At 51.4% G+C, this 12,800-nt stretch overlaps 2 protein-coding genes across 2 annotated transcripts in view; one reads left to right on the top strand and one right to left on the bottom strand.

Annotated features, from left to right (window-relative positions):
- The window catches only part of Ephb6 (EPH receptor B6), a 16,403-nt gene extending 8,187 nt beyond the window's left edge, over nt 1-8,216 (top strand). Inside the window, exons 3-18 of the mRNA XM_005363837.2 lie at nt 1,029-1,229; nt 1,478-1,542; nt 1,770-2,532; nt 3,190-3,345; nt 3,627-3,977; nt 4,165-4,289; nt 4,469-4,631; nt 4,995-5,109; nt 5,357-5,409; nt 5,583-5,702; nt 5,804-6,051; nt 6,292-6,465; nt 6,953-7,102; nt 7,320-7,513; nt 7,638-7,793; nt 7,911-8,216. Coding sequence (XP_005363894.1) covers nt 1,130-1,229; nt 1,478-1,542; nt 1,770-2,532; nt 3,190-3,345; nt 3,627-3,977; nt 4,165-4,289; nt 4,469-4,631; nt 4,995-5,109; nt 5,357-5,409; nt 5,583-5,702; nt 5,804-6,051; nt 6,292-6,465; nt 6,953-7,102; nt 7,320-7,513; nt 7,638-7,793; nt 7,911-8,019 — 3,042 coding nt within the window. The 5' untranslated portion in view covers nt 1,029-1,129 and the 3' untranslated portion in view covers nt 8,020-8,216. The remainder of the gene's footprint in view (nt 1-1,028; nt 1,230-1,477; nt 1,543-1,769; nt 2,533-3,189; nt 3,346-3,626; nt 3,978-4,164; nt 4,290-4,468; nt 4,632-4,994; nt 5,110-5,356; nt 5,410-5,582; nt 5,703-5,803; nt 6,052-6,291; nt 6,466-6,952; nt 7,103-7,319; nt 7,514-7,637; nt 7,794-7,910) is intronic.
- An 81-nt stretch (nt 8,217-8,297) lies between these two features.
- Trpv6 (transient receptor potential cation channel subfamily V member 6) overlaps nt 8,298-12,800 on the bottom strand; it is a 15,766-nt gene continuing 11,263 nt past the window's right edge. Inside the window, exons 9-15 of the mRNA XM_005363835.2 lie at nt 12,560-12,646; nt 12,384-12,460; nt 11,985-12,150; nt 11,578-11,644; nt 10,586-10,854; nt 9,421-9,527; nt 8,298-9,082 (exon numbers count right to left, since the gene is read on the bottom strand). Of these exons, the coding sequence (XP_005363892.1) occupies nt 8,791-9,082; nt 9,421-9,527; nt 10,586-10,854; nt 11,578-11,644; nt 11,985-12,150; nt 12,384-12,460; nt 12,560-12,646 (1,065 nt within the window). The 3' untranslated portion in view covers nt 8,298-8,790. The remainder of the gene's footprint in view (nt 9,083-9,420; nt 9,528-10,585; nt 10,855-11,577; nt 11,645-11,984; nt 12,151-12,383; nt 12,461-12,559; nt 12,647-12,800) is intronic.

The raw sequence follows: 12,800 nt of genomic DNA, 5'->3' as shown, positions 1-12,800 counted from the left end.
CACACACAGTGAAAGAGAGAGGGGAATAATAATAATGATAACAACATCTTGTAGTAGATGAGAACTAACACAGAGACCCACAACTGAATGATCATAGTAAGAGATTTTTGGGGCATTCAGTCCTGAATGGGGTGTCTCCATCAAACTCCTCCACTTAAGGTTATGGGATCTATGTGGAAGGGGAAGGGGAGCAGAAAAACTGTAAGATCCAGAGGTAGAGGATGACTCCAAGGAAACGCTGTCCTCCAGACATAACAGGGCTGATGTATGCACAGACTCACAGAGACAGAGACTGTGGCCACACAGACTCAGGGCAGCTAGGGTCTCGGTACCAAGCCGGGGAGGTGAACACGGAGTCCCACCTCCACCCAAGAAGCTATTTGCAGTTGATACCCAATGGCAAAGGGGAAATCGATTTTCTTTTCTGTCATGGAGTGTCATGGTGTATAGAAACCACACTTCAGGGCAGGCTCATGCTCAGGAGAAGGTGACCAACACAAAACAAACTCCGCAAGGTTTTCTGTTTGTTTGCTTTTTTTGGGGGGGAGTTATTTTGATTTTTGTATGTTTGTTGGATTTTGAGAAAGGGAAGGAGAGAGGAAGAGAAGAAGGGAAGGAGAGAGAAAGGGAGGAAGGGAGGGAAGGAGGGAGGGAGAAAGAGAGAGAGAATAAAGTTGGGTGGGTAGGGAGGTGAGGAATGTCTGGGAGGAGATGGGGAAAGAGGAGAAACATGATCAAAATTTATTGCATGAAAAAAAAACACTGAGTAACAAGAGTACTGAGGAGAGGAGAGGAGAGGAGAGGAGAGGAGAGGAGAGGAGAGGAGAGGGGCATGGCATGTGTCTCTACAGCAGAGTGGAAAGTGCATAGCAAACTCACCTGAGTCAGTGTTTACTGGCTCGTGCCCACAGTTGGTTTGGGGACAGTTTGAGACCTATAGAGCAGGCGTGATATGAAGTCTGGGCACCTATACTGCAGCTGAAAACGACTTTTCCTCTCTGCCTCTTTTTATCCCCAATTTTCCCTAGGAAGCAAGCTTGGCTGCAGCCCCTGGGTCTTGCAAAAGCTGCAGCCCCGCCTCAGAGCAGGGTGGCAGCCGAGGCGATGGTGGGAGTGCTGAAGATACCTCATGGCTACTGAGGACACTGCTGGGCCAGGGAGCAGAGTGGCGGGCATAGTGTGCAGTCTGTGGGTCCTGGTTCTGGGGCCCTCAGTCCTGGCCCTGGAAGGTAGGAAGGAGGGGAGGCAGGAGAGGTGTCCAGTGGGAGGGGATGGAACAAGAGTGACGATATTAAGGACGCTTGTAGGGAGGGTGAACAGTATTTGAGACTCAGGATCACAGCCTCACAGCCACTGAACTCCTGCTGGCAAATTAAATGGATTCGGGAAGGGTAGTATTTGGTTTTCCATGGAATGGAGTGGGAGTAGTCTTGCCAGCTGGAGGCTTTTCACAGTGTGTCCCGTTATGTCTGAACAGAGGTACTGCTGGATACCACAGGAGAGACCTCTGAGATTGGCTGGCTCACCTACCCACCAGGTGGGGTGAGTACCACTCTTCACTCTGAACCCACCCTCTGGCCCTCGCTGCTCCCTAGAAAGTGGAATTGGGGGAGGAAACCCTGGATAAAAGCTGTGAGTTCAGACTCCCATCCATTGTGAGGAACAGAATTTCAGGGTACCTTCTCTTACTTTGCTTGGCATTAATCGTATATCTCAGTAGAACAGACACAGCCCCACCATGTTAATTGTTTCTCCTGGTCCCCTTGCAGTGGGACGAGGTGAGTGTTCTAGATGACCAGCGTCGGCTGACTCGGACCTTCGAAGCATGCCATGTGGCAGGGGTCCCTCCAGGTGCTGGGCAGGACAATTGGCTGCAGACACACTTTGTGGAGCGGCGAGGGGCCCAGAGGGCGCACATCCGCCTTCACTTCTCTGTGCGAGCATGTTCCAGCCTGGGTGTCAGCGGGGGCACCTGCCGGGAAACCTTCACTCTTTACTACCGGCAGGCTGAGGAGCCTGACAGCCCCGACAGCGTTTCAGCCTGGCATCTCAAACGCTGGACCAAAGTGGACACAATTGCAGCGGACGAAAGCTTCCCTGCCTCTTCCTCCTCTTCCTCATGGGCTGTGGGACCCCACAGGACTGGTCAGCGGGTGGGGCTACAGCTGAACGTCAAAGAGCGCAGCTTTGGTCCTCTCACTCAGCGGGGCTTCTATGTGGCCTTCCAGGACACGGGAGCCTGTCTGGCCCTTGTGGCCGTCAAGCTCTTCTCCTACACCTGTCCCTCCATTCTGCGTGCCTTTGCGTCCTTTCCTGAGACGCAGGCCAGTGGAGCTGGAGGGGCCTCCCTGGTGGCGGCTGTGGGCACCTGTGTAGCTCATGCGGAACCAGAGGAGGATGGAGTGGGAGGCCAGGCAGGGGGCAGCCCCCCGCGGCTACACTGCAATGGGGAAGGCAGGTGGATGGTAGCGGTGGGAGCCTGCCGCTGCCAGCCTGGACACCAGCCTGCGCGTGGAGACAAGCTCTGCCAAGGTGAGAGCCTTTTCCCACACCCTCTTGGCCTTGGGTTTCTCTCCTGAACACCACAAAGTTGATTTTGTCCTTAAAATATCTCAAATAAGCCACCTGAGGAAAGACCCGTTTTCCCCAATTTTACTTTCTAAAATATACAACAGACTTACTTGTTGAACTCATCTGTAATTTCTAGAAATTGATATAGTGTTCCATATTTCCATGTTTTGTAACCTAAGACCATGGACCCAAGAAGTGACACAGAGCAGAAGTTGCTCCATTTTTGGGTTATCTTGTGTGGGTTCCTCTGTGCCCATAGGTATCTGGAAGGGAAGGGTTCGTTGTGGAGATGGTACTAAAGGCAGGTAGGATGTCATAGTGGATGAGCTAAAAAGAATAATTACATGGAGTTAATGTACCCTCACCTGGAACTCGTGCTTCTGGGCTTACATTGTCCCCAGCCCCCAACATACCTAGCTATGGGTAAGTGGAAATGAGTTCTGTCCCCTGACTGACTGAATAGATCTGTGAACCAGGGAATAGCAGGTGGAGGCTGGGTCTCAGGACTGAGAACCCGCTCTGGGGGATGGACTAGAAACCTGTGCACATGGCTAGAAACCTGGGCTGGGTGATTGAAGTAAATATGACACCCATCACTTTCTCCCTTTGCCTCCTTAGCCTGCCCAGAAGGGTTCTATAAGGCACTGCCTGGGAATGTCCCCTGCTCACCATGTCCAGCCCGCAGCCACTCCCCTGACCCTGCAGCCCCAGTATGCCCTTGTCTCCAGGGCTTCTACAGGGCCAGTTCCGACCCACCAGAGGCTCCTTGCACTGGTGAGTCCTGAACTCGGGTCAACGCAGTAAATCTGGGAATGGGTAAGGATTTGGGGAACCTAATTTGACAATGGGGATGAAAGGGCTTTGGAGTTCACTTGAAATGACTTTGTATTGTTTGTTTGTTTGTTTGTTTGTTTGTTTTGTTTCCTCCCCTACACTTTCCTCTTTTCCCACCCTCCTTTCTGGCCCCACTTTCTGACCTCTTGGTCACACCCTCTGACCTTCTTCCTCCCTTAACCACCTTCACCTCATTTTCCCACCCCCTCCACCCCCTTCAGGCCCTCCATCTGCTCCCAGGGAGCTTTGGTTTGAGGTGCAAGGCTCAGCACTCATGCTGCACTGGCGTTTACCTCAGGAGCTGGGTGGCCGAGGGGACCTGCTCTTCAATGTTGTGTGCAAGGAGTGTGGAGGCCACCGGGAGCCCGGCAGTGGGGGGACGTGTCGTCGCTGCAGGGATGAGGTGCATTTCGACCCCCGCCAGAGGGGCCTGACTGAGAGTCGAGTGTTAGTTGGGGGGCTCCGAGCACATGTGCCATACATCTTGGAGGTGCAGGCTGTCAATGGGGTGTCCGAGCTCAGCCCTGACCCTCCCCAGGCTGCGGCCATCAATGTCAGCACCAGCCATGAAGGTGAGCCCTTTTCCTTCTCCTTAAGGACAGCTTGCTTCAACTCCTGAGCTCCCCTCCTCCCCATCCCTGCTTTCCAGCCAGCCTGCGTTAGACATCACGTTCTCGAGTCTGTCCTCTCCACCCTTGGGTGCTGCTGCTCCCAGAGGCTCCAGTCCCCCCAGCAGTAATTCTCCACTCTGCACCTCAGTCCCTTCTGCAGTGCCCGTGATGCACCAGGTGAGCCGGGCAGCCAACAGCATCACAGTGTCCTGGCCACAGCCTGAGCAGACAAACGGAAACATCCTCGACTACCAGCTGCGCTACTATGACCAGGTGAGTCAGGAGCTTCCGCAGTGCTCAGCAGTGCTCCGAGAGCTCTCAGCCACCACAACCCCAACCCTGCATGGGCGTTGCTACAGAGCGGGGCAAGAAGTGCCAAGATACCAGGGAGATCGCAGAGGAAAACGGGGCATAAAAGCAGGGACAAAGTGATGATAGATGGTTGTCCCTAGGCAGAAGACGAATCCCACTCCTTCACCATGACCAGTGAGACTAACACTGCCACTGTGACACGGTTGAGCCCCGGCCACATCTATGGCTTCCAGGTGCGGGCACGGACTGCAGCTGGCCATGGCCCCTATGGGGGCAAAGTCTATTTCCAGACCCTACCTCAAGGTGAGAAGAAGTTTAGGTGGGCATTTGGGGTTCCAAGACTGTCTAAGCCATAAATCTTGACCCATCATCCTCCAGACCAGAGTCTCTGGAACGGAGGATACTGTGGGTGACCCTTGACTTTAGAGGTTGTTTGGGTAAAATGGGAGACAGTGAATTAATACGAGTGTGTTTGCAGGTATGAATGTGTGTAATACAAGCCTATGTGGACAGTTCTTGAATATGTAGGGTGGGAAGGATGTTCAGAAGGATGAGGTTACGCTTGAGGTGTGTGCATATGGCGCTGTGGATGTCCAGGGGCATTGGAGGCATGTAGACCCAAAGAAAGCCTGGCTCACCCCTGTGACTCTGCCACTGATCCCTCAGGTGAGGTGTCCTCCCAGCTACCAGAGAAGCTGTCCTTGGTGATCGGTTCCATCCTGGGGGCCTTGGCCTTCCTTCTACTGGCAGCCATCACTGTTCTAGCTGTCATCTTCCAGCGGTGAGCCCCTGCTATTCCTACCCACCTTGCCCCAGTACCACTCAAGCCCTGGGCACCCCAGGAACCTTTTAGCACCTCGCCTATCCTTCTGCTAGTTCATTGCTAGGGAGGGTAAGAGGGTCCTGGTCAAGCCCCCTCAGTCCTCAGACCCGTGGCTGGAAGGTTGTCTGCTGGGTCAGGGTGGTTGGGGAGCAGACACAGGCTGACAGAAACAGGTGTGATTCTAGGCTCTTGGTTTGCCCCTCAGGAAGCGGCGTGGGACCGGCTACACTGAACAATTGCAGCAGTACAGCAGCCCAGGTTGGGAAGGGGAGAGGGATTGTGACAGGGATTGCGGGCTTGGAGCAAGGCACATGCTTCGTGAGGGAGAGCCCCCTCCTCACCATCTTCCAGAAGTAGATGGGTGGGGTGTGCCTTGGGTATTTGGGTGTCCATGCTTATAGCACGTGCTCATAACACACTGTACTCTTCAGGGCTTGGAGTAAAATATTACATTGATCCGTCCACATATGAGGACCCCTGCCAGGCCATCAGAGAGCTTGCTCGAGAAGTCGACCCTACGTATATCAAGATTGAGGAAGTCATTGGGGCAGGTATTTGAGGGGCAAGGGATGCCTGGGAGGGCCTGGCGATTCCTTGTAAGCACAGCTGAACACGTCCTGACTTCTTTCCATACGGGTATCTATTCTTCCAGGTTCCTTTGGAGAAGTGCGTCGGGGCCGACTACAGCCACGGGGAAGAAGAGAACAGGCTGTGGCTATCCAGGCCCTGTGGGCAGGGGGTGCTGAGAGCCTGAAGATGACCTTCCTGGGCCGAGCAGCACTGCTGGGCCAGTTCCAGCACCCCAATATCCTGAGACTGGAAGGTGTAGTCACCAAGAGCCGGCCTATCATGGTGCTGACGGAACTCATGGAGCTTGGTCCCCTGGACAGCTTCCTTAGGGTCAGTGTTTCTCGGGTGAAGGAGGGGAGTCTTGGGTTGAGGAAGGAAAGCTTACAACTACCACATTTTCCAAAAGACAGCCTGGCCTCTGCTCTTTACCAGCCAATCCTCCATCATGATTTTCATCCTTCATTCCCAGGCCATTTTGATTCCCAAATTTGTTCCCAACTACCCTCTTGCACCGATGTGTGTTTTGCAGTGTGCCTTCCCTATTGATGACCTCTATCCTCTGTTCTTCAGCAGCGGGAGGGTCAGTTCAGTAGCCTGCAGCTGGTGGCCATGCAGCGGGGTGTGGCTGCGGCCATGCAGTACTTGTCTAGCTTCGCCTTTGTGCATCGAGCACTCTCTGCCCGAAGTGTGCTGGTCAACAGCCACCTGGTGTGCAAGGTGGCCCGACTTGGCCACAGTCCTCAGGTAAGTTCAGGGCCTTGGCGGCTCAGTGCTCTTCAGCATGCTGGACGGAAAGCTAGAATATGGGAACCGCTGGTGGGATATCATGGTGCCTGGGGTTAAAGACTCAATCTCATAGTGAGGAGAGGGAAGCCTGGGTTAAGAGCAATTGAGAGTCTGAAGGAAGCAAGGAAAAGTAAGGGAGGACAGGAAGACAAGAGAACCACAAAACTAGTACCAGCTCCTACTTGCCATTAGCTCAGGCGTCATAATGGGCTGAAGAGTCAGCACAGTGGTATAAAATCCTAAATTCTCCACTCTCAAGCCCCAGAACCTTGTGCAGTTTCATAGGCATGAAGCCTTGATTCCACGCCTTGTATCTATTCTGCACGATGGTCACAGGGATGGAACGAGATGCTGGATGTGTGACTCCTGAGACATTCAAGCATCTCAGTTGCCCAGGGAATGTGACTCTTACTATGGTTATTACTAGTTTATCTCTCCCCTTCAGGGTTCAAGTTCCTTGCTTCGCTGGGCAGCCCCAGAGGTCATTACACATGGGAAGTATACAACGGCCAGCGACGTCTGGAGCTTTGGGATACTTATGTGGGAAGTGATGAGCTACGGAGAACGGCCCTACTGGGACATGAGTGAGCAGGAGGTGAACTTGACCTAGACCCCACCTATGCTCTCATACCCTAAACCCACCCTTTTCTTACCCATTCTCATTCTAAGATCTTGTGACTGGAACATTCCAAATTTTATAGTTCCCTTGCCATCTCAGCCTCCTGCTACACCTGAATTCAGCCCACCCCCCCCTTTTCTAACACCCTTACTATAGTAATAGCTTCTCATCCCGTGTTCCTCTTGACCGGCAGGTGCTCAATGCAATAGAGCAAGAGTTCCGGCTGCCCCCACCTCCAGGGTGCCCTACTGGACTCCACCTACTGATGTTAGACACTTGGCAGAAGGACCGTTCCCGTCGGCCTCACTTTGACCAGCTCGTGGCTGCATTTGACAAGATGATACGCAAACCAGATACCCTCCAGGCTGAAGGGGGCCCCGGGGACAGGTCTGAAGCTTGGGGCTGGAGCCTGGGACAGCCAGGGAGGGTAGATGTAAACAAAAGAGAAAATTGAGCAGAGAGAGTAAGACGAAGAAGAAACCTGTTTTGCTTGCCCCCTCCCCCACCTTAGGCCTTCCCAGGCTCTTCTGAACCCTGTGGCCTTGGCCTTTCCTTGCCTGGACTCTCCCCAGGCCTGGCTTTCGGCCATTGGTCTCGAATGCTACAAGGACAACTTCTCCAAGTTTGGCCTCTCCACCTTCAGTGATGTGGCTCAGCTGAGCCTGGAGTAAGTGGGGTTGATGAGGTGGGAGGGGAGATACTCTGATCCCCAGGCCAGGGAGCAGATCCGAGATATTGAGGGAGAGGGCCCAACTCCAAGACTGATCCACTCCTTCCTCACCAGAGACCTGCCGGGTCTGGGCATCACCCTGGCTGGCCACCAGAAGAAGCTATTGCACAACATCCAGCTCCTCCAGCAGCACCTGAGGCAGCCAGGCTCAGTGGAGGTATAAAGTCTGGTCGGGAATCTGTGAGCCACCGATGCCCAACCCAGTCCTGGACATAGGGCGGAGGAAGTACGTGTGAAGCTGAGCCAGGCTTTATTCTGGCCTTCATGCCTGCCGCATTCAACCCAGCCCACTGGACACTGCAGCCCCAAATCCCGCCTTTCCAACAGCCTCCCCCATATTAAAGGAAAAGAAGGGAATTTACAAGTTTAGGTGTGTCTGTGCCTCGGTCCGCAAGGAAGAGCTAGGGAGGCCTTGTGGGAGGAGCAGCGCTGCATGACAGGGTGGGCCAGTGGTTAAGTTCACTGAAATATAGAGGGAGCTGGGTGGGGATCAGGAAATGACTTTATTAGAAGGCGGCAAGGCTCATCCCAGCTTCTCCACCCAAGGCTGGTGCCTGCGTCTCTCCATCACACACCTTCCCACAAGCTCAGTGTTCTCCATCAGTTGTCTGGAGCACTCTGGGAAGAGTTCCATCCCCTCCTACTTACAAGACCTGGGTGGAGACAGGCGCCCAAGATGGCAAGCCCGTCGTTAAAGTGCTCTGGTGTGCAGTGGAGTTTCCGTAAGAGCACAAGGGATGCTTGGTTACAGCAAGGACCACAAAGTCGTCTTACCCTTTGCCCCAAGCTGAAGGAGTTGTGGAGACCTGGGACACTTATTCCCAGTGTGCATTCTTCAGCATGTTCCTCTCCCTCCCCGTTGGCTTGGGGGATGACTTCTACTTTTTGACCGGTTCTCTTTCATTTGGACATGACACTTGGTGGAAGCCAACCTTCAGATCTGGTACTCCCAGCCCGCCCCATCTTCTAGGCCCCTATTGATTATCCCCCGAAGGTCCCTCCTTAGAGTCCCTTTCCGAAGCCTTTCCCAGTTGAAGCTGCTCCGGGAGGTGCTTCGAGACACTGAGGGTGTGGGAAAGGACAGGTAGGCACCAAAGGAACGTGCTATCTCCAGTTTCTCTCCAGAGTCTTTTTCCAAGTCCTCTGAATAGAGGTTGTCGGGTTGCTGGAAGGCCCGGGCATAGTGGCGGATACGTTGCCTGTTGAGATCTTGCCTATCTTCCACCCTGGAGGGAGTCGGAAGAGGGATTCAGATAGGGTGGAGCTGAAAATAAGACCTAAGATCAACACTTCTCATTCGTCCCCACCATTGTTGGAGGTTCTATGCAGCCACCATGGGGACACGGAACACCAGCCCCTCAGACAGGTCCCAGGAAGCTATAGGCTCTGCTCTGGGGATGCTTAGGAGTCCCAGCTCAAAATGGAGTCCAGTTCTCAGTAGCTACACTTAAGACTATTAAGCCTGGGACCCAGGAATCATACAGACCTCCGTACAGCTTCTGGAAGCAAGACACCATGCAAAATGATGGCTTAGGGAATACCACCAATGGCCTATGTCACTTACCGCAGGAACCAGCGGTCTCCTAGCCCATACTCGCGCCCACAGATCCCAGAGCGAGGCCACAGGCAGCGAGGCAGCTTCCGCTCCAGCATCACAGTGGTAGCTACAACCTGTATTTAGGGTCAGAAAGCGAAGTCAGAGAAGTCCTGTGCAAGCTGAGAAGGTAGGGAGAGGATGGGAAGCCAGGTGAAGGGAGGATGAATTATAATAAACTCTTGGGCTATGGCTCTCTGGAAATGGAAACAAGACCCCAAACCAAGGTGGCAGTGTGAACTTGGTGGAGCCCTTCTGTGGGAGAGCATGAGTCGAGCTGGAGCCCCACATTCTTTATCCTGTGACTTGAAAGCCATGGCAAAGCCAAGTGAGGTGCATGTGACCTGTAAGAGTTTTCCCTCAGGAGAGGCCTTCCAAAGGTATAGGCAAGAGTGTGGAAAACATAGAAGAAGTTCACACGTCTCCGAATGTTTTGAAACTGCATACATAATGTGATTTAAAAACAAAAACCACCTCGCTTGGAAACCTAATATCAAGATATCTTCAAAATATTTCTGCCAGCCAACCCTTCTTAGCCAGCTTAGGTTTTACTCCTTTTCCACACATCACAGTTAAATGCTTTCCAGGGTTTCATAGTTCCATTTTTATTTTACCTAAATTATTTTTGTTGGGCGAAATTCTTTTCCAGGTATATTTTTAAATGAGGACTGGATTCATCTCATTGTCCTTTATGCCCATCATAATATTCTGACTGAAGATAGCTTCTGCAGCTAAAGAAAGTGTTGGGTTTTTTTTTTAATTTCATTATTTATAACACTTCCGATTTTTCTGGGTCAAATTTTGTAGGCTTTGATGTTTTCAAGAAGACTAAATACTTTCATTCTTACTTGGGAGCACAATTTACCAAATATACTTTTAGCCATTTGTTCATTTTATTTCTAGAAAAGACTGCGGGTTTAACTGTTGAGAAAATACACGGAATTCTATCCAGAGTTTCCAGAAGTGCTCTTTGTTACTAATTAAATTCCCCTGGAATGTTGCATTATTTTATAACTTGTGCAAAAACTTATCCAAATATACATGAGTACAATTGGCTGCTTTTATCTGAGCATGGCCAGTTCCTGGGCAGGAAGAAGATATATGCAGTATCCCTCCTAGCCACTAGAGGGCTCACCTGTGCCCTCCAGAGCTCATCCCTCTCATGGGCAACTCTCCAATGAGTGTCACCCATCATGGCAATGAGGAGGTTGAGCATGAGCAGTGTGGCGATGATGGCAAAGGCGGCGTAGGTGATGCTGTACATGAAGGGCAGATCCACGTCATAGTTGGCAGGGCCGTCAATGACGGTGAGGAAGAGCTCAAAAGTGCTGAACAGTGCCATGGGGTAGTCAAAGAAATGGCCCAGCTCATCCGGGTCCTCTGTCTGGAAGATGATATAGAAGGCTGCGCCACCCAAGGGGTGAGAGTTACCATGGCAACTGTATCATGACTAGCCCACCACCAGCCATTTATTGTCTGTTTCCATCCCGTTCCCTTCATCTTATATTGCTCATCTCTAAAGAGTACATTTTAAATTATTTATTTTATTTTTGGAGATTATAATAAAATTTTATTACTTCCCCCTTCTCTTTTCTCCTTCTGAGCCCTGCCATATACCCCTTCTTGCTCTCTATCAAACTCATAGCCTCTTTTTCATTAATTGTTTATCTATTTCGTGTGTGTGTGTGTGTGTGTGTGTGTGTGTGTGTATTTCCTAAATACAATCAGCTCAGTCTGCGTAATGGTACTTGTATATGTTTCCAGGGCTTACCACTTGGTGCTGGATAACAAAGAGGTATTTTCTTCCTCGAGGAAGACTGTCTCCTTAGTTCTCTGAGCAGGGTTGAGGCCCCCTGCCCTTTCCTCTGTCCACCCCAGTATGTCTATTCTTGCTGTCCTTGATCAGCTCACAAACGATCCATTTTATATATTACACTCCACTGTTTTCTGCAGGGTTTATGCCCCCAATCTCCTGCCCCTGACACTACGGTCCCTCACTCCTGAGCAGCAACCCATCTTTAGATATTTCAAGGCCTCTTCCAAGTTCAGCCTGAAGGATTATATACCCATAAACTCCCCCACCTCAGCCCTTTCCTCCTGCAGCTGCCATCTGGATGAGTGATTTACCTGAAGCAAATCCCAGGATCACCACAGCCATCAGCCAGCAGAATCGCATCAAGTCACCAAATATCATCTATGGAGAGAAGGAGGCAGAGAACACCACTCTTTTAGGCCTGTTACTCATCGGACACCAGCAAATCTAACCCCAAAAGTCATATAACAGGCTAGCTGGCAAACTACAACCTGCTGGCTAAATCGACCTGCCATGTCTTGGTGGGGATCTTAAACTTAGGATAATTTTTAAGCTTGTAAGAGTATTTTAATTTTTTTCAAAGAAAAAATTAAGAGGAACATATAACAAGAATTGTGTGGGTTTACAACACATGAAATATGTACTAACCATCCCCCTGGAAAAGTGTTTGTTTAACATTGGCCTAGGGCTCTATTTTAGGATGCATAGGGGAAGTACTGACCTTCTGGATCATGATGGTGAAGGGACCCAGCATTTGGAATCCTCTGGCAAAGTACATAACATTGCACCAACCCAACACCAGAGCAAAGGACATAGGCACCACCTCTCCATTTGCATTGGTGAGCCGCATCACCATGGTCACCAGCACCATGAAGGCATAAGTGACACTGGGAGTGTGGGGGGGGAGAAAAGAAGGAATAATGAGAAAAAATTCAGGTTCATTCTAGGGACCTAGCAGCAAAAGTACAGTTGTACCAGACCCCATATTGTCGCATTCAGCCTGAACATACACAGTACCCCGGGGTTACACATCGTAGAGGGAACTCAGAGCTGAGGCAAAGGAGGGCAATGGAAGCTCTAGTGAGATGAAGATTGAGAGTGAGATGGAGGAGACACTCACATGATGACATGGAATGGCCCCCCAAGGATGGTCTGCCCAAAGAATCGAGTGACCCCCAACCTGAAGATGTCGGGAATCTGGAAAGAAGTCAAGGAGACGTAAAGACACTTGCAGACCAGAATGCGGGCTGGTCCCTGGGGCAGACAGTCTCCTGCGGGATCCTATCCACACCTTACCTCCACCAGCAGGATGATCACAGCCCCAATTACGCTCACCAGCTCCCCCACCAGCCGTAGGTCATCCTCAGGGGTCACATAGGCCTCCTGGGAAGTAAAGATGTGGGTAAATAACCTGTCTCCTCCATCCTCAGAACAGTTCCCAAGGCCACCAGCTCTTTGGAGTTCTCTCTAGATCACAAGGTTAAGCTAGTCTCACATTCTGCTCCTGAGTAAGAATGTATGCATGTTTCTGTATGTG

The sequence above is a fragment of the Microtus ochrogaster genome, linkage group LG12 (assembly GCF_000317375.1).
Source record: "Microtus ochrogaster isolate Prairie Vole_2 linkage group LG12, MicOch1.0, whole genome shotgun sequence".
Taxonomy (NCBI): domain Eukaryota; kingdom Metazoa; phylum Chordata; class Mammalia; order Rodentia; family Cricetidae; genus Microtus; species Microtus ochrogaster.
Note: the sequence above shows the minus strand (reverse complement) of the source record. Positions and strands in the feature narration are given on the sequence as shown.